General features: G+C 36.9%; 1 protein-coding gene and 1 non-coding gene across 4 annotated transcripts in view; one reads left to right on the top strand and one right to left on the bottom strand.

The window, feature by feature from the left end:
* RAD18 (RAD18 E3 ubiquitin protein ligase) overlaps positions 1-27,992 on the top strand; it is a 100,082-nt gene that overhangs the window by 2,579 nt on the left and 69,511 nt on the right. For 2 of the 3 annotated variants that reach the window (XM_032458863.1, XM_032458862.1), the window contains exons 2-6: positions 121-202; positions 12,403-12,464; positions 13,534-13,604; positions 24,724-25,058; positions 27,449-27,548. In XM_032458863.1, the coding sequence (XP_032314754.1) occupies positions 121-202; positions 12,403-12,464; positions 13,534-13,604; positions 24,724-25,058; positions 27,449-27,548 (650 nt within the window). The remainder of the gene's footprint in view (positions 1-120; positions 203-12,402; positions 12,465-13,533; positions 13,605-24,723; positions 25,059-27,448; positions 27,549-27,992) is intronic. The other variant, XM_032458864.1, reaches the window with a different exon arrangement.
* Positions 23,361-23,432, bottom strand: TRNAV-AAC. The gene has a single exon. It is a non-coding gene; the product is annotated as a tRNA-Val (tRNA).

Below are 27,992 nucleotides of genomic sequence, written 5' to 3'. Positions count from 1 at the left end.
AGAAAGAAATATTAAATTATTATTTTTTTAGGGGATGGAAGGAGAAAGAGTGGCATTCTGTGACAGATGTTCCCATCTTGGTGGCTTTCTGATAGGTATATATGTATTTTTGCATTTCAGACAGTAGATGATTTGCTGCGGTGTGGAATTTGCTTTGAATATTTCAACATTGCAATGATGATTCCTCAGTGTTCACATAACTGTAAGTATGTAATGCAACTAAGAGTTAGAAAAATGTGATTTTTACACAATGTAGTGTTAATTTAACACCAAAGATGGGTACACATATTAATTTCTCATCTTTAGCTCCTCTGTCTTGAAGTTTTCGGATGGTCTTTCTCACAACCTCCCTCCTGAATATGAAATATTTTTTCACAGGGTTCGTGTATTTCCTACCACCTCCCTCTTGGGTATTTTTATGCCTTTTATGGGAATAAAGATTTTGCTCCCTGTATATGCTTTTGCCCAGCACTTTTAGATGTTAGACTTCAGAATTTTTGATTTTAACAGGGTAACAGATAGGTGGTTCAACCGGGCAGTCTTTGGCATTGTCCAGGTAGTATTTAGTGCATAGGGTGCACTTGTCTTTGTTTAGGATCTGGTCTTCCAGTTAACGGATTATCTAGGTTTGTGATCTTTGTTGTTTTCTATTTTTGAGTTGGTTTGTCTTGGAAAGTTTAAAAAGTTAAGCCTAAAAGATGGTTTTAGTGGATGGTAGTAGCTTTGGTGAAAAAAGTTTCCAAGGAGAAGACATAATAAAAGGATGGTGGTGGTAGCAACATGGGCGTTAGAGATATACTTGGGCTTGACTCTCAACTCCCCACTTACTAGGTGGATAAAGTTGCAAATGCCCAACATTCCTTCAAATGTGAAAAGTCTAATGAGTAGTTGCTGCCTTAGACGATGTTTGTTAGAATTAAATGTGCAGAGTCCAGTGTCTGGCACTGTTATAAGCTCTTAATGTTAGTTTCCCTCTAGGCTACATTCATATTAACCAAGATTAAGTTTTGGGGATTATTTCTAAATATGTGTTAAAGTCATCTTTATTTAGGTATAATTTACATATAATAAAATGTAGCCATTTTAAGTGTGCAGTAAAGTGTACAAGTGTCAGTGAGTTTTGACAAATGTGTATATCATGTAACCACTGCAGGTAAGATATTGACCATTTCTGTCACCTGGTAGAGTTCTCCCCATCTCAGTCAGTATGGCCCCAGGGAGTTATATGTGGGTCTGTTTCTGGATTCTTTTCTATTCTATTGATCTATGTGTCTACCCTTGTGCCAGTACCACACTATCATTTTTAAAAAATATTTTATTTATTTATTATTGTATTATTTAATTATTTTATTTTGTGGGGGGAGTAATTAGGTTTATTTTGGAGGAGGTACTGGGATTGAGCCCAGGACCTCATGCATGCTAAGCACGCGCTCTACCACTTGAGCTGTACCCTCCTCCGCCACACACTATCTTAATTACTGTAGCCTTCTGGGAAATCTTGATGTCAAGCATTGTAACTACTCCAATTTTGTTTTTCTTTATCAAAGTTATCTTGGTTCTTTTAGGATCTCTGCATTTTATATGCATTTCCATATATGTTTTAGAATCAGATTGTCGATTTTGACAAAAAAAAAGGACTGCTGAGATGTTCATTGGGATTGCACTGAATCTAGAGATCAGTCTGAGGATAAGTGACGTCTTAACAGTGTTATCTTCAATATAAGAATATTGTCCTAAATTAGAAATAAATCCCAGAAAAGAGGCTTATCTTAAAGCAAAAAGACAGCTTTATTGTTTGTTGCAAACTGGGAATACACAGCCTTTGGCTGTAACCTAAAGTACCTTCGGGGCAGAGGGTGAAGCAAGTGAGGGAGTTTTAAAAACACAAACTGCAGAAGTCACAGTTGGAAGATTTGCAGAGGGGATTGGATGGCCCTAGCAGCCATTCACAAGTCCTCGCAGCTTGATGCGAGGCTGTCATTAGAGCTTTGCTTTGAGGGCTTTTCCAGGTAGGATCCTTAGTAGCATCAGATGTCATTTAGTTTTCTGATCCTGGTTTTTCTGAGAACACAGAGTACGTGACTGGAACCCCAGGTCTGTCATGACTGCCTGACTCCGTTTTATTTTGAGTCCCTGTTAGACACACTGGGCCCATTTCTTTGTTCCTAACACAGGAGATTCTTCTTTTTCACTTTCCCTGAGGGGACTTTATTTTATTTTTACAGAACTGTGGTGTGTGCCTCCATTCTTCAGCTTTTCTTTAGTTTCTCTCCACAGCATTGTTAGTTTTCAGTGCACAGGCCTTGCACACAGAAATACAATTTTTTGTATTGAATTTTTATCTTGTGATCTTGCTAAGCTCACTGTGTAATTCTGGCTAATTTTTTTACGTACATAATCGTGTCCTCTGCGAATAAGACAGTTTTGCTTCCTCCTTTCTAACTGCATGCCTCTTATTTCTAGTTGTTAGGCTAGCGGCTTTAGTAGAATGTTAAAAAGAAGTAGTGTAGGTGGATATCCTTTTTTTATTCCTAATTTCTTGGGGAAACCATTCAGCATTTCAAGTATGATGTTGGCTATAATTCTTATCATATTCTTGAAACATTTTCATAAATTTATCAGTTTGAGGCAGTTCCTCTCTGCTCTTAATAGCGGAGAGGTTTGTTTTAAAAATCGTGAATGGGTATTGAATTTTGTTAGGTTTGTTTTTTGCGTCTCTGGAGATGCTCACATGATTTACTTCCTTTATTTTATAATTTGGTTAATTACACTAATTTTTTTTAATTGAGGTACAGTCAATTATAATGTATTGATTCCTAGTATACAGCACAATGTCTCAGTCTTGCATATACATACATATATTCATTTTCATTTTTTTTCATTAAAGGATATTACAAGATACTGAGCATAGTTCCCTATGCTATACAAAAGAAACTTTTTTTTAATGTATTTATATATATAGTGGCTAACATTTGTAAATATCAAACTCCCAAATTTATCCCCTCCCACCCCCTTTTCCCAGTAACCATTAAATTGTTTACTAAGTCTGAGAGTCTTTCTGTTTTATAGGTGAGTTCATAGTGGCCTTTCTTTTTTTTTTTTAGATTTCACATGTGAATTGTATCATATGGTATTTTTCTTTCTCTTTCTGCCTTCACTTAGAATGACAATCTCTAGATCCATCCATGTTGTAGCAAATGGCATTATTTTATTCTTTTTTATGGCAGAGTAGTATTCCACTATATAAATATACCACAACTTCTTTATCCAGTCATCAGTTGATGGACATTTAGGTTGCTTCCATGTCTTGGCTATTGTATATAGTGCTGCTATGAACACTGTGGGGTACATGTAACTTTTCACATTAAAGTTCCCTCTGGATATATACCCAGAAGTGGGATTGCTGGATCATATGGCAAGTTTATTTTCAGTTTTTTGAGGAATCTCCATACTGTTTTCCATAATGGTTGCACCAGACTACATTCCCACCAGCAGTGTAGGAGGGTTTCCTTTTCTTCACAGCCTCTCCAGCATTTATCGTTTGTGAACATTTGAATGATGGCCGTTCTGACTGGTGTGAGGTGATACCTCATTGTAGTTTTGATTTGCATTTCTCTGAGAATTAGCAATATTGAGCATTTTTTTCATGTCTATGTCTTCATTGGAGAAATGCTTGTTTAGGTCTTCTGCCCATTTTTTGATTGGATTGTTAGGTTTTTTTGTTATTAAGTTGTATGAGCTGTTTATGTATTCTGGAAATTAAGCCATTGTCAGTCGTATCATTTGCAAATATTTTCTCCCCATTCCGTAGGTTGTCGTTTTGATTTGCTTATGGTTTCCTTTGCTGTGCAAAAGCTTATGAGTTTAACTAGGTCCCATTTTGTTTATTTTGCTCTTATTTCCTTTGCCTGGGTAGACTGCCCTAGGAGAACGTTGCCAAGATTTATGTTAGAGAATGTTTTGCCTATGTTTTCTTCTAAGAGATTTATCATGTCTTGTCTTATATTTAAGTCTTTAAACCATTTTGAGTTCATTTTTGTGTATGGAGTGAGGGAATGTTCTAACTTCATTGACTTACTTGCTGTTATCCAGTTTTCACACCACCATTTGCTGAAGAGACTGTCTTTTCTCCATTGTATAATCTTGCCTCCTTTGTCAGAGATTAATTGACCTTAGGTCTGTGGATTTATTTCTGGGTCTCTATTCTGTTCCATTGAGCCACATGTCTGTTTTGATGCCAGTACCATGCTGTTTTGATTACTGTCGCTCTGTAATATTGTCTGAAGTCTAGGAGGGTTATTCCTCCAGCTTCGTTCTTTTTCTTCAATAATGCTTTGGCAAGTCCGGCTCTTCTGTGATTCCATATAAATCCTGGGATCGTTTGTTCCAGGTCTGTAAAAAGTGTCCTGGGTGATTTGATAGGGATCACATTAAATCTGTAGATTGCCTTGGGCAATAAGGCCATTTTAACGATATTGATTCTTCCAATCCAAGAGCATGGGATATCTTTCCATTTCTCTAAGTCTTTTTTAATTTCCTTAATCAGTGTTTTGTAGTTCTCCATATACAAGTCTTTCACCTCTTTGGTCAGATTTATTCCTAAGTATTTTATTGTTTTGGGTGCAATTTTAAACGGGATTGTTTCTTTACTTTCTTTTTCTGTTGATTCATTATTAATGTAAAGAAATGCAACTGATTTTTGTACGTTAATCTTGTATCCTGCTACCTTGCTGAATTATTTTATTAGCTCTAGTAGTCTTTGTGTGGAGCTTTTAAGGCTTTCTATATATAGTATCATGTCATCTGTATATAGTGACACTTTACCTCTTCTTTTCCGATTTGGATCCCTTTTATTTCTTTTTGTTGCCTGATTGCTCTGGTTAGGACTTCCAAGACTATGCTGAATAGAAGTGGTGAGAGTGGGCAGCCTTGTCCCAGATTTTAATGGGAAGGTTTTCAATTTTTCATCATTGAGTACTATGCTCGCTGTAGGTTTGTCATAAATAGCTTTTATTATGTTGAGATATGTTCCCTCTATACCCACTTTGGTGAGATTGTTTATCATAAATAGGTGTTGAATTTTATCAGATGCTTTTTCTGCATCTATTGAGATGATCATGTGGTTTTTGTCCTTTCTTTTGTGGATGTGGTGTATCACATGGATTGATTTGTGTATGTTGAACCATCCTTGTGTCCCTGGGATGAATCCAACTTGATCATGGTGTATGATCTTTTTATGTGTTGTTGGATTGCTAATATTTTGTTGAGGATTTTTGCATCTGTTAATCAGTGATAATGGTCTGTGATTTTCTTTTTTGGTAGCGTCTTTGCCTGGTTTTGGTATCAGGGTGATGGTGTCTTCATAGAATGAGTCTGGGAGTACTCCCTCCTTTTCAGTCTTTTGAAAGAGTTTGAGAAGGGCTGGTATGAGTTCTTCTTTGTATGTTTGGGAGAATTCTCCAATGAAGCCATCTGGTCCTGTACTTTTGTTTGCAGGGAGATTTTTTATTGCTAAGTCTACTTCATTTCTAGTGATTGGTCTCTTCAAGCTGTGTGCTTGTCATATATGGCTTTTATTATGTTGAGGTACTTTCCTTTTAACTTTGTTGAGTGGTTTTTTTTTTTATCATGAAAGGGTGTTGAGTTTTGTCAGATGCTTTTTTTGCATCTTTTGTGAGATGATCGTTTGATTTTTATCCTTGTTCTGTTAATATGGTGTGTCACATTGATTTCTTTTTCTTTCTTTTTTTTTTTTATTTTTATGTTGACCTATGCTTGCATCCCAGGGATAAATCCCACTTAGTCATGGTGATGTTGCTTTTAATGTGTGGTTGAATTCAGTTTGCTACTATTTCATCAGGGATGAAATTTTTTAGATAATTTTTCATCAGGGATATTGGCCTGTAGTTTTCTTGTAGTGTCTTTGGCTTTGATATCAGAATAATACTGGCCTTATAAAATAAGTTTGGAAGTGTTTCCTTCTCTTCAATTTTTATGAAGAGTTAGAAGAGGATTGGTGTTAATTCCTTTAATGTTTGGTAGAATTCTCTGGTGAAGCCATCTGGTCCTGGACTTCTCTTTGTTGATGGGTTTTTGATTACTGATTCATTCTACACTCTAGTTACAAGTCAGTTCATGGTTTTTATTTATTTATGATTCAGTCTTGGTAGGTTCGATTTGTTGGCATATATTGTTTACACTAGTCTCTTTTAACTCCTTATTTCTGTGGCATCTGTTGTGATGTCTCCTCTTTCATTTCTTATTTTATTTACTTGAGTCTTCTCTCTTTTCCTTAGTCTGGTTAAGTGTTTGTCAGTTTTGTTGATCTTTTCAAGAAACAACTCTTAATTTCATTGATTTTTTTTTCTATTCTCTGTTCATTTATTTCTGCTCTAATCTATACAGTTTCCTTTCTTCTGCTAACTTCGGGCTTTGTTCTTTTTCTGGTTCCTTGAGGTGTAGAGTTAGAGTCTTTATTTGGAAACTTTCTTCTTTTAATGTTGTCATTTATTGCTTAAACTTCCCTTTAACATTTTGTATAAGGCAGGCCTAGTTGTGAAGAACTCCCTCAGCTTTAGTTTATCTGGGAAAGTCTTATTTCTCCTTCATTTTGGAAGGACAGTTTTGGTGGATATAGGATTTTTGGTTGGCAGGTTTTTTTTTTTTTTTTTTTCTTTCAGCACTTTGAATATATCTTCTTCCTCCCTCTTGCCTGAGAGATTTCTGCTAAGAAATTCACTGATAGTCTAATGGGAGCCTCCTTGTATGTGATGAGTCAGTTTTCTCTTGCTGCTTTTAAAATTCTTTCTTTGCCTTTGACTTTTGACAATATGATTATAATATGACTTGGTGAGTTCTTTGGGTTCATCATTTTTGTGATCTATTGGGCTTTGAATCTGGATTTCCATTTCATCTCCCAGATTTGGGAAATTTGAGGCCATTATTTTTTGAAACAAACTTTCTGCCTGTTTCTGTGTTCTCCTTTTGGGACTCTCATAATATGTATAGTGGCCCTTTTGATGGTGTCCTGAAAGTCCCTTAGGCTTTCTTTGTTTCCTTTCTTTTTCCTTTTTGCTATTTTGAATGAATAATTTCGAATGACTTGTCTTCAAGTGCATTGATTCTTCTGCTTGATCAAATCCGCTGCTGAGGTCTTCTAGTATATTTTTCAAGTCAGTTACAGGCATTCCCTGCTTTTCAAAAGTTTGTTTTATGCCACTTCCCATTTGTGAAAGACCTACGATAGGGCTTGGTTCCATTAACCAAAAGAAATCTGAAGAGGATTTTCACTTTTAACCAAAAAAAAAAAAAAAAAAAAAAAGGAGAGAAAGAAAAAAGTGAAAATAGCATTCAGCGTTTGTTTTGCAGTATTAGAGTTGGTGTGCACCCTGAGCAGCGAGAGTGGCTCCACCAAGCTCCTTCCCTGGCAGCTACTGAGCATCTCAGCATCAAGCTGCCATCGCTTGTCTGTGAGCATCTTTACTTTATCTTGGTTTATGTTGTGTATCTGTTAGCAAAGTGTTTCTTCAGGTAATTTCTTTTCACTTTATGCCATTTCAGCTTAGGAAAGGTTTCACAGGAGCATTCAACTTTCAGATGGTGGGGGCAATCTGTATTATATGCTTTAGCTCCAAAATTTCTGTTTGGTTCTTTTTTATGTTTCCTGTCTCTTAATTAATATTTTCATTTTGTTTATGCATTATTTTCCTTAGTTCATTAACCATCTTTATGATGGTTATTTAAAAAATTTTATCAGGTAATTCTTATACATCTGTTTTTTTAGGATTAGTTTCTGGAGATTCATTTTGTTCCTTTGCTTTGGCCATGTTTCCCTGTATGTTCGTGTGCTTTGTTGCTCTGTATTGGGATCTGTGCATTTGAAAAAAAAAAAAAAATCACCTTTCACAGGCTTTACAGACAAGCTTCATATAGGGAAAGCCAGATGTTCCTGCAGCCAGATTCACCAGCCAGCCCAGCTAGAGATTCTGGGTGCCTGTTAAACCTTTTCTGTGGATGTATCTTCTTTGGGCTTGTAAGTGTAAATTCCCAGTTAGAGATGTTTTGCTGGTTTCTTTTTTCATTGGTTTATAGTCTTCTGCTGCATCTTATATCTGTGGTACTGCAGAGCCTCTGGGACTGTAGCAAACTGCCCAGCTCTTTTCTGTTCCCAGTGACCCCCAGGCACTAGAGTATGGCAGGTCCCATCAGCACTCTGAGTCAGGCAAGGTAGAAGCAGTCGCTCAGGAAGCCCCTTGAAATGGCGAAATGATGGTTGCAGTCCTCTCCCTTGTCTTTCTCCCCAAAGGAGAAGCCACTGAGCTGTATTGGCCTCCATCTGCTGTACTGTGGGTCCTCTGGAGCAGCGGCAGCAGCAAACTGTCCAGTTTTTTTTTGTTCTCATTAGTCTCCAGGTATCTAGAGGATGACAGGTCTCTTTAGCACAGTGAGTTGGGTGAGACAGAAACCAGTCTCTCAGGCAGCCTCCTGAAAATCTGAAGTGTTGGGTGCATGTTCTTCCCTGGAGAGAAGCTGAGAGGTGGGAATTTCTCCTGCTCACGCCCAGGGGAGGAGTCGTGGTGACTGAGTGGGCACTAGACCAAACCATCGCCTTTGTTCTCCACAACCCCGACCTGGTGCCCTTTCTTGTCAGTGCTTAGGTTCAGGCATGATGGAAACCAGTCCCTTGGGCAGATCCCTGAAGGCTCGGAACATTTCATATGTGTTTAAGTCGTCTCTATCCCTCCCCTGGGAAAAGCTGGGAGTTGGGAATTCTTTCTGAACATGTGGTGCTGAGCCAGGGGGAAGGACTCTGGCAATCGAGGGCCATAAATTTTCTACTGGCTTTGATGTGGCTGGTTTTGTGCTTGCCCTGGGGTACAGGAGCATCTTAACTAGTATCAGAATTTCTGACAAAGGGGACTGGTGCATGTTTGCTGCTGATTTGTGTTTCCGTGGGAAAAGCAGGATCTGGCTTCCTATTCTGCCATCTTGCTGACAGCACCCACTCTCTATGGCTGATTTCCTCCTGTACTAAGATGATGTTCTGGGATAGCTACTGAATTCCTGTGCATTTAGTGAGTTTCCTCCAAACTGGCTGCTAGAAATTTTATGAACTCTTGGCCCTATGTTACCTCTCCAGGCTTGTTATTGTTTTTTTCCCTGGAAGTTGTTCTTTGGTCTCATGGGTTTTCACCCTGTGTATGTGCAGATTTACAGTCAGTCGTAGAATAGAGTGGATCTGTCATCATATTTCTGGAGGTCTCTCTATATACAGCTTTTTCTTTTTGGCACTCTGCCCTCCAAATTCTAGCTACCTGGATTGCCGTGAACTCTGATCTTTTTTCTTCAACTAGCAAGACTGACGGGCCTTTGGCTCTCCTTCCTGCACTGTGGTCAAGAAATTGCCTCCAGGCAGATATCTTGGGCTGTGGGGTAACTCCTCTCATTTCTACAATTGTCCAAGGTCTGAAAATAGTTGTTTCATATTTTCCACCAGTATTTTAGTTGTTTATGGAAGTAGGTTAATTCTGGATCTTGGTTACCTTCTCGTGGACTGAGATGGAAGTCTATTCTGTAGATTTTAATTATGTCATTTTAGAGAGGAAAGACTTTTTATGAATTCAGTGAACTCTGCTTAGCTGAAATATTAGCCTTTACTTCCATTCTTCTTCTTCTTCTCTTTTTTTTTTTTTGTTTTTTTTTGTTGCTTGTTTCTTTGTCACATACACTTGTCATTCTTTACCTAAGAGGAAGTCAGTGGGGAGTACTTCCAATGATGATAATGTATTTTATAAGCACATATTTTTCATATTATACCTGTCAGTATTCAGTAGGCTTTTTCTGCTAATCACCAGTATAGGTTCCCTCCAGACTAAAAGTTGCTCTGAGTCTGTAGTTATTCTAATGGCACAAAAGCCCCCAGAGCTTAGTAGGAGCCAGATCTAGCCGTCACGGTCTGCTCTTGTCCTGGATTGACTAGAATTGCTGCCCCAGAATCCTGGCTGCTTTGCTGCTTCTTAAACATTTCAGGACTTGTCATTTTAAATCTCTTTATTCTGTTTTGCTCTGTTTAGCTTTTGGAATATAGGTAACGAGCACTACGTTTGCAGATCTGCTGCTATTAAGATTTGAGTGAGGTGCAGTGGCAGAATGTAGGGGAATTAAATTGATCCAAATTCATGCTACAGAATTACCCCAAAGCGGGGAGAGGGCATGGACTTAAACTGCAATTCATAAAACACCACTGAGAAATGTTCTCACTAATAGATTGATCTGCTCCAGTGCCAGTTTACTTTGCACTTGCACAGTTCTTCTGACTTCATAATGGAAGATGCTCAGAATACTTGCTCCAGATGAAATCATTGGCTCTTAGGCTCTGTTAAATTACTGCTCCATTAAAGATGGACCAGCAGTCATTTTTCATTTCCTTTTGTGTATTTTGACTCACAAAATTAATTGAGGCTTGTGTTGGAATAAAAAGCAATCTAATTTTATTTAAAAAAAGAAGTGAAATGTGCAACGTTCCATTTACTGACCTTTGCAAAATTAAGAGGCAATGTAAGCGTCTTTCAGGCAGATAATCAGTGTTATTCTGCTGTTGCATTCTTGCGAGGCAGCACTGTGAAACAAGACTGGGGAGAAAGGAGAGAGCTGTGCGTACAGAAGGGGCATGCAGTTACGCAGAGCTGCCCTTGGGGAGGTGCTGGAGTGCTCATTGTCAGTTGCAGGGATGTTATTCTCTAATCAGCTAACTGATCACTTAGCACTAGAACTAGGGGCAGAGGCCAGCTTTCTCAGCTTTCCAGCATCTTCTGTTCCTTTCAAACTTGGGACTAGATTTTCTTGTTTTAATTGGACACCTCAGAATTATCTTTGAAATGGTTCATTTTCTCATGAAGTCCTTAAGATCATGTGCAAAATGGATTGGCTTAACTTTTAGAAATGTGCTGTTTATTTTTACTGTTAGGTTGCTAGCCCCTATTGATACATGAAAGCCAGCAGATGTCTGTATCCTGTTTGAGATGAGAAATGCCTCCTTCTCCAGGCTTGGATGTTTCTGTGAAGCGACCCTTTAGTTCATTGTTTTCTTCATCCCTCCCCGACCCCACATACATGGCCTATAGTTGGGCTTTCGGGTGGAAAAACAAACTTCATGGGAAATTTAAATTAAGTCACCTAGGAATACATGGTTCAGAGCTCTTCCTTCAACTGCTCTACTTTGACTAGAATATCATGGTTGCTCACTAGAGAATAAATTATGCTGGTTTGCAGTTCACCAGGGCATATTTGGTAGTAGACTGGTAGGTTGAACTTAAGCCAAGGGCTTGGTCTACTTTGGACTAGTGTGTAGTTCTCCATAGTTCAAAACAAAACATACATAAGATTATGCAGAAGAGAAATCAGTAGCCTATTGTTAGATAAAGTGATGACTGGAAGCCCCCTTTGTTCATCTCTGCCTCCCCAAAGAACTTCACTTGTTGCCTGATTTATCTTCTTCATAATGTGCAATGTTCCATTTACTGACCTTTGCGAAATTCATTTCATTCTTTCGTTTTTCTTGATGCTCCACTGAGGCGGGCATGACTTGTTCACTTCCAGGTTGTCTGTACCTGAATCTCAGTCTCCTCCTCCTTAGCTAAACTGAATCCTTTTAAGGAGACCTTCACTAAGCTGAATTTGTGCTAATAGCAAATTAGCTACCAGTAAGGTACCATTCTATTAGTCACGTCTGTTTTTCCCTTTGGAAGATCTTTTTACACTCCCTTGGGTGTGAAGCATTTAGTTCATGCCAGTTTCCTGCTTAAATTGTTAAGGCTTCATCATTGCCTTTAATACACCGAATTGTACTGTAATTCCTCACTGCTTTGTTAGCTCCTTGAGGTCAAGAGCCTTCCCTCATATATTGGTCTTTTCTTAGTGCTTGACACAAAGCACTTGTTAAATGTGGGATGATGGACATCATTTACAGAGTTAGGATATGAAAATCTCTAGTTTGGTAATCTGGGTGTGTATTATTTCTTCATATGTGTATATATCTTCACAATTTCTGTTTTAGAACATTAGGGAGTGAAGACATCTGACGTGTATATATAATAGCCATCCTAGGTCTGACATTATGATTGCTTCATTTTACAGATGGAGGATACAGAGAGCAGGGCATGTTGCTTGTGGAGCTGTGATATGCTAGGGACTCATCGTTACTAGTATTATTTGATATGTTTCCCTTTCCTAAAAGTGCTATTTAGTCACATTTGCAAACATGTATTGGTAGAGTAGAGGTACTAGAGATTTTAGATTATATGGAAATACTCCAAGGCTTGGGCCAGATTATGTTAGAAGTCAAGTCCCAATATTATTAATACAGCTTAACTCATTTATTATGTTGCATTTCTGTTTTTGCAGACTGCTCTCTTTGTATAAGAAAATTTCTGTCCTATAAAACCCAATGTCCAACTTGTTGCGTGGTGAGTTTTTCTTTCCTGTTTTTCCTTTTAAGCTTACTGATTGGTACAAATTTTTCTCCTTCATGTGTACACAAAAGCTCATAGGAAGATGTGTAATTATTGAATTAAACTATATCAAAGGCATAACTTCTAAGATACATACATGGAAAACTGAGCCTTGTTCAACTTTTCATTAAGATTTCTGAAAACCTAAATGGATTTTAGGAAGTAAAAACTAATTTTAAGAGCAGGATGGAGCACACTTTAAATCTTATGAACTGTGTTTTTATGGCTCCTCATTTTTTATAATTTGTCACCTTGGGTAGAAAATCTGATGGTAGGATTATTTATTTGCAAAGGATTGATATTTAAGTATTTGTGCAGAAGGCAAAGATTCAGTTTAACTGGCCCCTTACCTCTTTCCCAAAACAGACATTCAGGGAAAACACCAGGAAGTTTGCTACAGCTTCTGAAGCATTTCATGTAGTAGAAATAGGTGAAAAGGTAGGTAAAACATAAGAAGGTAGGAAAGTAAACATAAGAAGAAAAAGACAGTAAGGTCTGATAGGAAGGACACTGGGGCTAATTAAAGGGTTTCGCTTCTAGTTTGGTGCCTCTTGTTGGTACATGGTGTCAGGATGTCATTGAACTTGTTTGGCTCCCGAGTCTACGGTCTTTACAACTAGGTACATTGCTGTCTTTTTTAAACACCTAGTACCTCTCCCAGTGTTTTCACTTAAAAGAGCATCTTTGTTCTGCTTTTCAGGAGAAATTTTTGGAAAAGCTGAGTGCTGACATTTTGAAGAAGAGCATTCTTGCTCATATTAGGTTTTATCTTAGTACAGTGTACATATGTTTTTACCAGATGCTTTAGAGAGCATTTATCAGACTTCCAGTCAACAGATAATGATTAACTATTTTAAAATTCCACGTTAGTATGAGATAAATGAACTTTTATCTTGAGGCTTTCCTGGAAGACTTAGTGGGATGGGGAGTCTCAGGAGGATGGTACACATGCTTTCAAAAACAAGATTATGACAGGTTAATTATTGTTTCTGACCTTTTTCCATCTGTTGTTTTTCTTTTCTAGACAGTCACAGAGCCGGACCTGAAAAATAACCGTATATTAGATGAACTGGTAAAAAGCTTGAATTTTGCACGGTATGATTTAATTTTGTGACTAATCCCTAACTGCTTTTGCCTTTTATATGTGTGCCCCCTCTACTCTGTGCACTTTTGGGGATTAGGGAATGCAGGGTTGCGTATTTGGGGGTAAAAGAAGGGATATGACAATGGTCATTAATCACACATGGAATAACATCATTGTAATAGGGCTTTGTTCCCTTGCTTAACAGAAAGTCTCTGGTTATGAAAAGAAGAGTTAAAATGCAGATTTGGGTACTTACATACTTTTGGTATTTCAGAGATATTTCAACTTTGTCTTTTATTTTTTCCACCCCAACATTCGAATCAACCATTTTCCCAAGGACTCCTGGTTCCTTTTATTGGAGAGTGGCATTTAGAAGTCAGGATCTGGAGCTGGGTATGCTCATTGTTACTGGGGTGTCATTGCTTCCAAGCTCTCTCGGTGGACAGAGCTGGGTAACACATGCATGTATACATAGATGTACTAACCCGTGTATACACACATCTAGCTATGATGGTTTCTGTGTCTGTTATGTGTTAAACCATTAATTCTTAATCTGATTTGCTCAGCATGGGTAAAATGATGTCCTGTGAAATATGTAATTACTGGTGCTTTATAAAGTGTAGTTTTACTTCTTAACTGTCAAATGCATGATGGTGATAGTGAATGGTCACCCAAAGGGATATAAAATGGCATATTTTACCAAACAATATCTTGAATTATTTTTAGTTTTAATCATGCAAGCTAAGCAGGAGTGTTTGTTAGGAACATACTGTGTTTAGTTAACGGTTAGGTGCCCACATACTTCAGTACATCACTTCCAAGCTTGTTGGGACATTCTTGGAGGTTAATTACATTGTTTCTAAAAACAAAAAGAGATTTCTTCCAGTAGAATTGCACATTTATTCATTGATTTGCATCGTAAAAATGATCAAATTTAGAACTCTAAGCTCACCTAGTATGATATGCTAGAAATTGGCTGGTTAGTTATTTCCCTAAGCAAAGTTATAAGAAGATACTTTCCTAGATAAAGACACTGAGATTCTCTGATTCTCATAATTAAAGGGATTGCTTTTCTTATTTTAAAGTCCTTCACCAGTTAGATTTTGAAGTCTGTGAGGAAAGATGGAGCCATGTCTTTAGAGAGGAATTGATTGGCTGTTTGCTTTTCTCTGAGACAGTAAAATTGTATCTCAAGACTTATTTTTTCCTCAGCTGGCACTGGAAGTATATCAACCTTCCTGCTCGGAAAAAGGGAATGCTACAAAGAACAGCATCTGTTTGTTGAAGAAAAGTGATCAGTATCTTTGGGTTTACAGACCTTTTGGTAACTTAAAGGGAGGCCTTGGAACGATTGTGCTCTCCCCTTCTCCCTCCCTCCCTGACGAAATAGGCTAGTCATGTGTTCATTACAGTGGGTGTGATGGGGTAGGAGGCATTCTTTGTAGATCTGGGGTGGATTTTATCATTTTCTTCTCCCTCTGTTTACCTTTTTGGAATTGCCACATGGTGAACATTTCTTGGACAATTGTCATGTCTAAAGTGCTGTGATACTTCATTTGCAAAATTATTAGGGATAAAGTTCAAGCTAATCAGTTTCATTACTTCTTTGAAATCTGATTTAAGACCAGTGAGAGAGGAAGTTTAATTTTATGAGCAAAATGTAAGCTATTTGTATTGTTTATTTCTAGTCTTTCCCATCTGTCATTGCCATTTTATGATTTATGATTTTTAAAATTTTAATTTTCTAAACTGAATAATAAAAGGGTATTGGAAATAATTCCAGAGGTTTTCAGAAACAAGGCTGACATGCAGAGCTTACATTTTCTTCTGTATTTGCCTTTTATTTTCAAGGAACAAGTTTTTTTTTTTCCGTGACTCGACTTTATTTAAAATAAAGAAACGAAGAAACTGTTGTATTTAATAAAATTTAATTAGAATACTTTTATCTAAAAGTAGACCTCATTCTTGATCTAAGTAAGAAAATGCTGTTTCCGTATTTGTGTATAGCAGCCAGTCTACATGTTTGTCATTATTTTTACAAGTTGAGAGTATAGAGCATCATTTACTGCTTTGGTTTCTCCACCGGCAAGATAAGAATTTTCCTTGGGTACTTAATCCAAGTTTAAGAATTTAAACATTTTAGATGATAATCATAATAAAAAATTCCCTTAGCATCTTACAAGGATATGTAGAATATAATTTCAGCTTTACTTGTGGTATAGTTTAGAGCATGCTAGGTTGGATTCAGGCAGAACTATGTTCCAGTCCTGACCCTACTAGTTCTGATATGGGTGTAATCAAGGTGTTCATTGTCTTTGGCCTGTGTTCCACAACTGAAAAGTAGAAATAATACTGTTGACACTTTGAGGAATTGTTATCAGGATTAGAAATGAAGAGTTATATTAAAAGATACCCAGAATAGTACCTGGAACAAAGGAACCTAAGAAAAGTTTCCTGTCATTACTATCATATATTTTATCTGTATTTGTATGTTGCCCTGTTCTATTTGTGCATGTCTTAAGATGCTAATAAGAATTTGTGCTTTGGTGGGCCTCTGCGTATTTAACCAAATGGTCCTAGACTGCAGTTTGCACGTTCCAGATCAGCACAAGTTTTTGCAGGGTCTTTTTCTAGTTATCAAAGTCCATGGACCTGAGTGCATGGCTTTTAAGACTGTCCATGTCTACCCAAAAATCTGTTTTGATTCTTGATGCTTAGCCGCATTCTGAAAAGGTAAGGTTATTGTACAGTTGACAAATGGGCAAGATTCTCCTATATTTTATTGAGTCACAATTATTCTGAAAGTCCATAACTCATACAAAAAAATCTGAGTGTCTATGGTGAATGCTGTAGACGCTGCAGTGCCAACTCACGTTAATTTAAATTCATAGGAGTGATGGAAATTAAAGGGGAAATTACCAGTTCATTTTAAGTCTGAGTATCAATTTTGAAATTAATGTTTTCACACAGCTCATTTTTAAGGTACGTGAATTGCCATAAACAGTCTCATCGTTTTAAATACTATTTGTATATTCATGGCTCCCAAATTTATATCTCAGCTTGATCTCTCTCCGAGACTTCAACCTCACATATCCAGCTGATTATCTCACATCTCTGCTTGGACGTATTGAAAGCCAGAACTAAAATACTGTTTACCTATGCGCCCCCACCCCAAGCCCCACTGCCCATCTACTGCTCCCACAGTCTTCCTCATCTCAGTACATGGCAGCTGCATCCTTTCATTTGCTCAGGCCAGAAACCTTGGAGTCATCCTTGACCCCCCTCTCTTTTACACTTAATCTGTCATTCAGCCAGTAAAGCCTATTGGCTCTGTCTTTACTAGACTTCCAGGATCTGACAGCTTTTCCTCACCCTGTCAGTGTTATCCTGTCCAGGCCAGCATCAGCCTAGATTATTGTGATCACTTCCTGGTGGTCTTCTTACTTTTGCTTTTTCCCTCTCACAGTCCTTCTGAGGGGAGCAACCAGAGCGATCCTTGAAATAAAAAGTAGGTCATACTGAATATCGTTCAGGGGTGTTTTTCAGTCTCGTTTGGAGCTGAAGCTTGCGTCCTGTGAGTGCCAGTCCTCTGATCTCTCCATGGCAGGCCCCCTGACTTCATTGCCTGCTTCTCCACCCCTCCTCCACCCACCCCCAACCCCCACCACCCTGTTCATTCAGCCCCAGTCACCTCCCAGTTTCTCAGACATGTTACTCACACTCTGACCTTAGAGACTTTGTACGTAACTTTTATTTCTCAGTGAAACAGTATTTCCCTAGATATCCAGTGGTTTAATCCTCCCCTTTCTTTGGACTGTTTTTCATAGGTCATCTTCTCAGTGAGTCCTCTGTGACCATCCTGTAAAGAGAATTAAGTTCATCCCCTCCTCATTCTCGGCTTCACTGGCTTCAGTTTTTTTTCCTGTAGTACTTTTGACATACGTTGTGGGTGTCTGGTCTCTCTTCCCTTACTAGAGTGTAAGCTTCATGAGGACGGACACTGTTTTGTTCTCTGTTATATTTCCACTGCTAAGATTATCAGGCACGTGAAGAAATTAATGAACTTTAACCATAGCATGGGGCATAATTTTATTATTGCCATGGTACCACATTCTTCATTGGCATATGTTGAAGGAAGAGGACAAACTGGAAGACTAAAATTCATCTGAATTGTGAATAAAAGTGGAAAGGAGAGCTATCTCTAGAGTAGACACTTAGCTGAAAAGATAAACCCATGTAGTAGTATGGAAGTGGTTTATCAGTGACAGTTCTTTTTGTTAGTTGGATAGTGTGTGTTTTACTTTGTCATAGTGAGACGAAAGCTTTTCTTAGAACTGTCTTTGTACCAGATCCTGATCCTAGGAGGAAAAGAGACTTAACGATTGTAGCTCTGTATTTTCACTTTATTTCTGTTTCCTCGCAAAGGTGAAGATCCTGAATTTTTTTTTTAACCTTTCTCCCACTATAGCTTCTGTTTATTTATTTTCATACCTTTTATTGTGGAGAAGTTCCAAATATATACAAAAATAATGATGCTCATGTACACATTGCCTAACTTAAACATTTATCAACTCGTGGACAGTCTTGGTCTTCTGCACATGTACTCAGCCTCTCTCAACCCTGATTATTCATTTAACAACATTTAATATTAATGCGTAAAATAGTAGATAAACCCATTAGTCTCAGGGCATGTTTAAAGGGGTCAAAGCATTCAGATTATGATTGGCAATTAAATACATTATGAAGCAGGATATCTAGATGTAGGGTTTTTGTGGATTTCTATAAAACTGTAAGTCAGAATAAGATATTACTGCTTTTTTTCTTTTTTGTGTCATTTCCTGCTGAGTGAAGTAACTAACCCCCCAGGTGGTAAGAGTGTTAAAAGAGTGGTTTTATTGACTTTAGGCCTACAGAGAAAGGGAAATCCAATCAAATGCTGTATCGTGATAAATACTTGATCTTGTTCTGAGTCTTTTGACTTCAGATGATAATGGATTATTTCCCCCCATTTCCATATTGATAAACATTTGGGCTGTTTCTGGTTTTTGTCTATTATGAATACTCTGCTTTGAACATTCTTGTATATGTCTTTTTTATATTTCTTTTGGCATGAATATAGAAGTGTAATTGCTAGGCCAGAGAGCAGGTATTAATTTATTTGTTGATATCTTTAAAGCTAGTTTCCAAATGGTTAAAATCAATCACACTTCCGCCAGCAAAGTAGGAGAGTTCCATCTGCTCTCTAGCCTCACCAACACTTGATATTCTTGGTTTTTCTGGTCTTTCAAGCTTTAGCGTTTCTCATTAGCATACCAGTGAGATATTTGAAATTATTGTTTTTCTTTTTACTGTTTCTTGATATTTTAAAACTGTGGTAAATTTGCATATAGTGAAATACATACAGTAAGTTTGAATTTCGATAAACATAAAGCTGTGTGATTGCCATCATAGTCAAGATAGAGAACGTTTCCGTACCATAGCTCCTTTATTCTGCGTCTAGTCAGCCCCCACCCAACAGACAGTCACCATTCGGGCTTCATCATCATAGACTGTTCCTAAACTGCATGTAAATAGAATCATACAGTGTATGTTGATTCTCTTTTCTCGTGTCACATACTCTTTCTGTTATTTGCCCATGTTGTTGCTTGTGTCAGTATTCATTAGTTTTTATTGCTGAATAGTATCCACTGTGTAAGTATGCACAATATGCTTATCTATATGTGTACTGATGAATTTGAATTGTTCCCGGTTTATGGCTAGTATGGTAAAAAGCTCTTGTGAACATGTGTGTGCAGTCTCTGTGGGCATCTATTTTCATTTCTTTTGGGTACATCTAGGAATGGAGTTGCTGGCTTATAGGGCAGGTATATGTTAAACTATAAGAAATTGGCAAACGGTTTTCCAATGGGATTAGATCACAGGAGAATTTCAGTTGTTCCCAGTCCTGGTTAACATTTGGTACTGTTAGTCCTTTTAGTTGTAAGCATTCTGTTGGGTATGAAATGGTAACTCGTGCTGGTTTAATTTACGTTTCCTGATGACTAGTGTAGCTTTTCTTGAGCTTATTGACTCTTCTTTTATCTTTGGTGAGGTGTCTGTTCTGGTTTCTTGCCCAGTTTTTAAAAATTGTATTGTTTGTCTTTTTCTTATTGATTAGTAATTCTTTATGTATTTTGGTCAGATGTATGTATTATATATTTTTCCTTCCTGTCTGTAGCTTGCCTTTTCATTTTCCAAAAGGTGGCTTTTGATGAACAGGCATTTTAATTTTGATGAAGTCCAGTATATTCTTTGTGTGTGTGTATGTCTCTTTCTTAAATGGTTACAGCTTTTTAAAATCCTGCCTAGTAAATCTTTGCCTCCCTCAGGTCATAAAAAGTTTTTCATTTGTTTTCTTCTAGAGTTGTTATGGTTTTAGCTTTTATATTTAGGCCTGTGAACCTGTTCAAGTTAATTTTTATATACGATGGGGTTAAGGATTGGGATTAATTTCTTTCTTGGCAGATACTCGTTTGCTTCGGCCCCATTTGTTAAAAAGACTCACTGACTTGCCGTGGCTCCTTTGTTGCAAGTGACTGTATGTGTCTGCCCGCTTCTGAAGAATGTGTGCCATGTTCTCTTTGTCTCCCTTTAAACTAATACTACAGTGTCTTTAGCACTGTAACTGTGTCAGACGGCCTTACAGGCTGTAGTGGGAGTCCTCTGCTTTTGACTCCTGTAAGATTGCTAGCATTCTAGGGCCTTTGACTTCCATATAAATGTGAGAATGATGTATCATTTCCAGCCCCAAAAGTTGCTTGTATTTTGATTGGGATTCTATTGAATCTATAAATCAACGTGGGGAAAGTGGGTGTGTTAACGTTGTTGAGTCTTCTAGTACACTCATATAGGATATCTCTTCATTTACTTAGGCCTTTTAAAAATTGCCCCCAGCAATGTCTTGGAGTTTTCAAGACATAAGTTTTGCATATTTTTGTTTAATTTATTCCCGGGTACTTCATATTTTTCAATAGTATTTCAAATGATATTTAAATTTTCACTTTTTATTTGCTAGTGTATAGGCATGGCATTAATTTTTGTTTATTGACATTATATGTAATGACCAAGCAGAAATTCACTTATTGATTCTAGTTGCTTATAGATTCTTTTGAATTTTTCTATGAACATAATCATATCATCTGCAAGTATGTTTTCTTTCCTACTGCCTTCATACCTTTTATCGCTCTCTCTTTTTTTTTTTTTTCCTCTTTTGCTTTACCACAAAAGCTAGGATCTCCAGTACAACTTGAAGAGAAGTGGCAGTAGTAGACATCCTTATCTTGTTTTTAATTTGAGGGGGAAGATATTCAAAGTCTCATTAGTGACTATCATTTTAGTAGTTTTGTGTTTTTTTTTTTTTTGAAGATATCTTCAATCAAATTAAGAAAGTTTCCTTTCTGTTCCTGGTGCTCTGACTGTTTTTATTATGAATGGGTATTGAATTTTATCAAATGCTATTTCTGCATTTATTGAGACAGTTAATGTAGTTTTTGTCCTTTATTTTGCTAATGTGGTGAATTTCGTTGATTTTTTTTCAATTAGCAAACCAATGTTGTATTCCTGGAATAAATTCCACTTAGTCATAATGCATTGTATTTTAAAATTTATCTATCTAGATTTTGCTTGTTAATTTACATTTAGGATTTTTGTGTCTATATGAGATATTATTGGACTATGATTTTCTTTTTCTATAATGTGCTTGTTAGATTTTTTTTAATCAAGATTATGCTGGCTTTAATAGGAGTTTGGAAGTATTCCTTTTTCTATTTTCGGAATGAGTTTGTAACATTGATATTTCTTCCTTAAATATTTTGTAGAATTCACTAGCAAAACTATCTGATCTGGGCCTGAGTATTCTTTGTAGTAATATTTTTTGTTTTAATTGAAGTATAATCAATTACAATGTGTCAATTTCTGGTATACAGCATAATATCCCAATCACGTATATATGTATATGTGTGTGTGTATATATATATATACACGCACACGCGCGCGCACACACGCACATATATTTATTTTCATATTCTTTTCCATTAAAGGTTATTTCAAGATATAGAATATAGTTCCCCATTGTATACAGAAGAAATTTGTTTTTTTATATATTTTTATATATAGTGGTTAACATTTGCATATCTCAAACTTCCAAATTTATCCCTTCCCACCCTCTTTCCCCTGGTAACCATAAGATTGTTTACTATGTCTGCAAGTTTGTTTCTGTTTTGTAGATGAGTTCATAGTGTCCTGTTTTTTTCTTTTTTTCCTTAGAGTCCACATATGAGTGATATTATATGGTATTTAATTACAGCTGGATTTCCTTAATAGCTACTACTCTTCATGTTTTCTGTTTCTTTCTTTGTCTTGTCAGTTTTGATGAGTAGTCTTTTTCAAGGAATTTGTCCATTTCACTTAAAATGTCAATTTTATTGATATGAAGTGTTGCTTTTACTGTATTCTAATTTCTTACTGTCTTTTAATTTTAATGATACCTCCATTTAATTCTTCTTCTGTAATTTATATTTTCATTCATTTTTCTTTTCAGTCTTGGTAGCTTACCGATTTTGTTAATTTTTCCAAAGAACCAACTTTTGTCTTTGCTCATGTTCTCTTATACATTTATTTTCTATTTTTCTGGTACCTATTATTGTTTCCTTCCTTCTTTGGTTGTAATTTGCTGTTCATTTCCTAACCTTTTAAGGTGGAAGCTTAGAATGTTGATTTTCAGTTTTTCTATTAAGCTGTAAATTGTTTACTAATGACTGTTTTTGGAAACTCCCGAGTCAGAATATTTTCTTTTTTTTTTTTTTTAACATTTTTTTTTGTTGAGTTATAGTCATTTTACAATGTTGTGTCAAATTCCAGTGTAAAGCACAATTTTTCAGTTATACATGAACATACATATATTAATTGTCACATTTTTTTTCGCTGTGAGAGAATATTTTCTAATTTCCATAGTTATTTAACCTATATTTAGAAGTGTGGTACTTAATTTCTTAAAATTTGGAGATTTTTTTAGTTTTCTGTCAGCTGAGTTTCATGAGAATTCAGTGGTCAGAAAAGATACACTGAATTACTTCATTCTTCAGAAACTTGTTGAGGCTTACATATGGCTTTGAACATGGACTGTGCTGATGAATGTGCCACGTATACTTGAAAAGAATATATATTCTGCATTTATCAGGTGCGATTTTTTTTATTTGTTAATTATATCAGTTTGATTAATTGGCTTGGTTCAGATCTGTATTCTTAACTTGATTTTTATCTATTTTGTTAGAAGTGTGTGTTTAGATTTATATGCACTATTATTTAAACTGACTGTTACTGTGAATTGACTATCTCTCTTTTTAGTTCTGTCAATTTTTGTTTTACACATTTTTATAAAACTATACTGTTTTATACATTGTTATAAAACTATACTGTGAAGGGAGTAAAATGATTTTTATGACTTCTAGTTAAATTGACCATTTTGTCAGAATGAGATGTTTCTCTTTCTCTCATAATACTTGTTTCCCTAAATTCTTTTTTGTCTTTTATTAATGTTGCCCAATCAGCTTTCTTTTAGTGTTTGCATGGTGCATCTTTTCCCATCTTTTTATTTTTATTCTTCCTTGGTCTTTAAAGTGTTTTCTTTTAAACAGTATATAGTTGCATCTTTTTTTTTTTTTTTTAATTCTTTTTTTGGGGGGTGAGGGTTAGGTTTATTTATTTCTTTTTATTCCTTTTTTTTTTAATGGAGGTACTGAGGGTTGAACCCAGGACCTCATGCATGTTAAGCATGAACTCTACCACTGAGCTATACCCTCCCCCTGCATCTTATTTTTCAATCCAGTCTAGCAGTCTTTGTCTTAATTTGAGTGTGTATTCATCACATTTAGTTGATTACAGTTTACCATGTTACTCTTTGTTTTCTCTTTGTCCATATGTTCTTTTTTTTTAAATTATTCCTCCTTTCCTGTCCTTTTTTTTGATATTAAGAGTATTTTTATTTTTTATCTCCTTTGTTAGTTTTTGCAGTATACTTCTTAGTGTTGCTCTTTTAGGTCATTTCTGAAAAAATTATGAAATACACCCTTAACATACAATAGTAACCATAAATTAATACTTTTATCATTTTCTGAACAGTACAAGAACTTTATAATATTTCTGCATTATTTAATTCCTTTTTTGTTATGTTTTGAGATATTTTACTTCCATGTATGTTAAAATTCCATAAGACATTGTTAGTGATTTTTAAAAAAAAAACAACCTGGAGCAGGGCGGTTATGACACTGACATTTCTACAAGGCATAGAACAATCCCTCACAACAAAAAATTATTTGACTCAAAGTGTCAGTAGTGCCAAGGTTGAGAAACCATGCCTTGGAGGTCATGTCTTATTTTTCTCTGGTTGTTTACAAGACTTTCTCTTTATTTTTGATTTTTCAGCCATTCGATTATTATATGCCTAGGTTTCATGGTCTTTGTTTTATTCCTTTGGTTATAGATTTTAATTTCCTCTTGCATTACACTCTCTTTTTGAATAAAAAGCCTTTAGCGTACTTTTCTGTGGCTCCTCCTGCCCAGGACCCTGTCCCTCCAGTCCCAGCGACCTTTGCCCAGAGCTCTAGCCTCTGTTCCCTCCACCCTGTGACATCACTGGTTCCTGTTTCAACTTCATTTCAATACCCAACTCGCAGAAAATGTTTCCAGGAGAAATTCCAGTGGAAATGTTGGATCACCTTATGTTTCTCTTCTCTCTCAGGAATTGTAGCCTTGTGTTGATTATAGTCTATGCTTGCAAACAGTTTTATATGTTCTGTCCAGATTTTAAAGTTATTTAAAGCTGGAGAGTAAGTCTCATACCAGCTCTTCTCCACAGCCAGAATCTGAAGTCCCTCCATTTTCTTTTATAGACAGATTAACTTCTTCTTAAGTCATATTTATTGCTTTGTATTTTCTTCCAGAAGAAACACTGATTTGGTTGTCATTATGAATTAAGTTCTATTTTTCATAGAAACAAGTGTTAATTGGGAAAACAGCTTATGTCGGTTAACTTACTACTATGTATACATAAGCTGATGGCTTAATTACCTGTTATGTTTTCTGTGTTTCAAGGAATCATCTGTTGCAGTTTGCCTTAGAGTCACCACCCATATCTCCTGCTTCCTCCTCTTCAAAGAACCTTGCTGCCAAAGTGCACACTCCTGTAGCCTTCAAACATTCTTTAAAGCAAGGAAGCAGGTTAATGGAGAATTTCTTTATTAGAGAAAGTGGTGGTTCTGCATCAGAGTTATTGATAAAAGAGAAGGAAAGCAAATCTAGCCCTCAGAAAGAGGTGAGCACTTCTGCAAAGACCAAAGGGACACCTTTAGAAAAGTCAGCTCCACATTCCCTGGACACTCGTGTTCCTGAGACACCCTCTACATCGGCTTTGAAACAAGTTGCTAAAGGTAGGAAACTATTTTCACAGGTGTATTTTCTTTGTGGAGATCTTCTCATCCCACGTGACCTAGGAATAAATAAGCAGCATTTTTGAGGGGGAAGGAGTGGGAAAGGGCAAGCCAGATGTCACCTTTGACAGTCTCAGGGGGGTGTAGGCACTGCTTCCAGGATGTTTGCTGCAAAAATGAAGCAGTTTTAATTAGTTCATACTTTAAGCACGGCAGCAGCTTTCGGTTTTTCAGCTCTTCATTCCCCCCCTTCACCCTTCATGTCAGTTCCAGTTTAATGTTAAAGAGCTCTTTTTATCTTACTATGTCAGTACTTGACCACTTCCGTGCTGTTCAGACTGGTGTTTCTGGCCTTAGACAGTTTGACTACCACCCTAGCTGACCTTAGTTCTCACTTCTCTCTCTCAAAAATCCTCCTGCTCTAGCCGAGCTGGTCCCCCCTCAATTCCTTGCAACACCCAGGGACTGGAAAATGACAACCTGTAGGCCAGATTTGGCTTGTCATGTGTTTTTGTAAATAAGGCCTCACTGGAACAGCTGCGCCCTTGTGTTTACACGTTGTTGAGGCTGCTTTCATGCTAACCGGCGTCATTTATTGGTTACGACAGAGATCCTCTGGCCCCCAAAGCCTAAGATCTTTACTAACTGGCCCTTCTCTAAAAATGTGTGCCAAGCCCTGTTCTACCTTCGTGGGCTCTATCCAGATCGAACGATTCTTCGGTTATGTTACTCAGTTTTGGTATCTCACACCCCTGAAGTGTTACCGCGTTTGTTTTCTGGACTCTTTTGTGTACAATTTGCTTAACTTTTTGATGACTGGGTCAGCTTGTTTAATTAGCCTGTTGTTTCCATGTCTTCTTGCCAGTGAAGTTAAGAGCACTTTTTAAAAGGCAGAAGCTCTGTCTCAGGCGTCTTTGGTACACCCGTAACAAACACAGTGCGGGGCTGTTAGTGGTTATCAAACTTAGCTTGAAATCAGTTTGTTAGTACCCAAATGTATAAATTTCATATGGAAATGTGAATTTTTTATTTGTATTTCCTAGCATAACGTATCTTTGGTCAGTCTTTTAACAACTGACAGTTCTTATTGTACCTTTTTAAAAAAAAATTGTTTATTTAGATTTGTCTCTTTTTTTTTTCTTCTTCTTCTTCTTCTTTTTTTTTGTTAATGAAAGTACTGCAGATTGAATCCAGGACCTCAAGCATGCGAAGCATATGCTCTACCACCGAGCTGTACCCCACCCCCCTTACTGTACTCTTTTTAACTTAGTAACATTTTCTCCCTAGCAGACCAGTTTTTTCAAATGAAATGTTGCAGTGAACCGTAACATATAAAATAGATATAATTGGCCCTGCCTTGCTCACGTAGAGATGGAAGGCCTGGTGCCACCCAACCTGGCCTCCCCTTGGTCCCCGCCTGTTATCCTTGGTGACTTCCAGGCCCTGGGATACCTCCACAGACAGATTCCTGAAGCTCCATCAAACAGTTTCAGAGTGATTGTCTTTCCTATTTTTAACACTACACTTGTACAGGCGTACCTTGAAGAAACAGGGTTCAGTTCCAAACCACCGCAGTAAAGCAAATAGCTCAATAAAGTGAGTCATACAAAGTTTTTGGTTTCCCAGTGCATATAAAAGTTATGTTTACTCTATACTGTAGTCTCTTACGTGTGCAGTGGCCTTATGTCTAAAAAGTAAAGTGTGTCCAGTGTACACACTTTACTTATAAATGCTTTATTGCTAAAAAATGCTGACCATCATCTGACAATGCAGGGTTGCCACATACCTTCAATTTGTTAAAAAAAAAGAAGGGCAGTATCCACAAAGTAAAATAAAGTGAAGCATGAAAGAATGACTGATAACTGTAGCTACAAATGAAAGCTAAAGTAACAAATTTGTAGCCATTAATAATTTGAACAGTAGTTGGCCTAAACCAATACATGTTTTAATCTAGTGCATATACCCTCCCCTCACCTTGCACCCCAGCCAAGTATATTTTCCTCAAGTCTTTAGGACTGGTTTGGTACTAAACGTGTGGTTCCTGAGATGAGAAAACTTAAGATTGGTTGTATAGCTTGGTCACGCCTTGGTAGAAAAGATTTAACTAAAGCATTTTCTAGTAAACAAATTTCCAGACTTCTTATCTGTGTCTCCCTCTAGGCCCAGAATTCTGATTATGTGACCTTCCCTGGTGTAGTCATTACCCAGTAAAACCAGTCTGTCCCACTCCTGTTTCTCTGAGGTGTCCTTTTTCACTTCTGCTTAGTTCTAAGTACATGTTAAGGTTAGATTCTTTTTTTTTTTGTCTTAATTAATGAAAGATGTCAGGTTATATTATTTTTGTTCTTTCTACAAATAATAAATTCTCTTTCTCTTTTTGCCAAATACAGTGGATTGTCCTGTTTGTGGGGTTAATATTCCAGAGAATCACATTAACAAGCACTTAGACAGCTGTTTATCACGTGAAGAGAAGAAGGAAAGCCTCAGAAGGTGAGGAAGTTCAGTGCACTCGTTGAGCTTCTGTAGCTCAGCGCCTCTTGTGCTGTGTGAACTGTTAGCCGACTGTCCATTCTCTCCTCGTTCTTCCTTCAACTCCCACCTTGCCAAATAGAATTAACTTTATTATATGCTAATAAAATTTGACTTAACGAGACATTAGCGACTTAGGATTCAATCCTTCTTAGACTTGTTTTCTTCTCTTAGAATTTTAGAGCTACCATAAAGCTCTTGGCCAAAGAAAGCGACGTTAGATTCTGAACATAAAACATTTCAGATCTTTCTTTGGTTCTTAGGAACCTCGGAAGTTAAAAATTGTTAAGTGTAGGTTTAACAAAATTTATTTTTCTTTCTGAATATACATGTATACACATGACGTTAAAAGGTATATTTGAAATGTAATGTGTTCCTACCCACCCCCGCAACTATCCAGGTGAC

This window comes from Camelus ferus, chromosome 17, assembly GCF_009834535.1.
Source record: "Camelus ferus isolate YT-003-E chromosome 17, BCGSAC_Cfer_1.0, whole genome shotgun sequence".
Classification (NCBI taxonomy): Eukaryota; Metazoa; Chordata; class Mammalia; order Artiodactyla; family Camelidae; genus Camelus; species Camelus ferus.
Note: the sequence above shows the minus strand (reverse complement) of the source record. Positions and strands in the feature narration are given on the sequence as shown.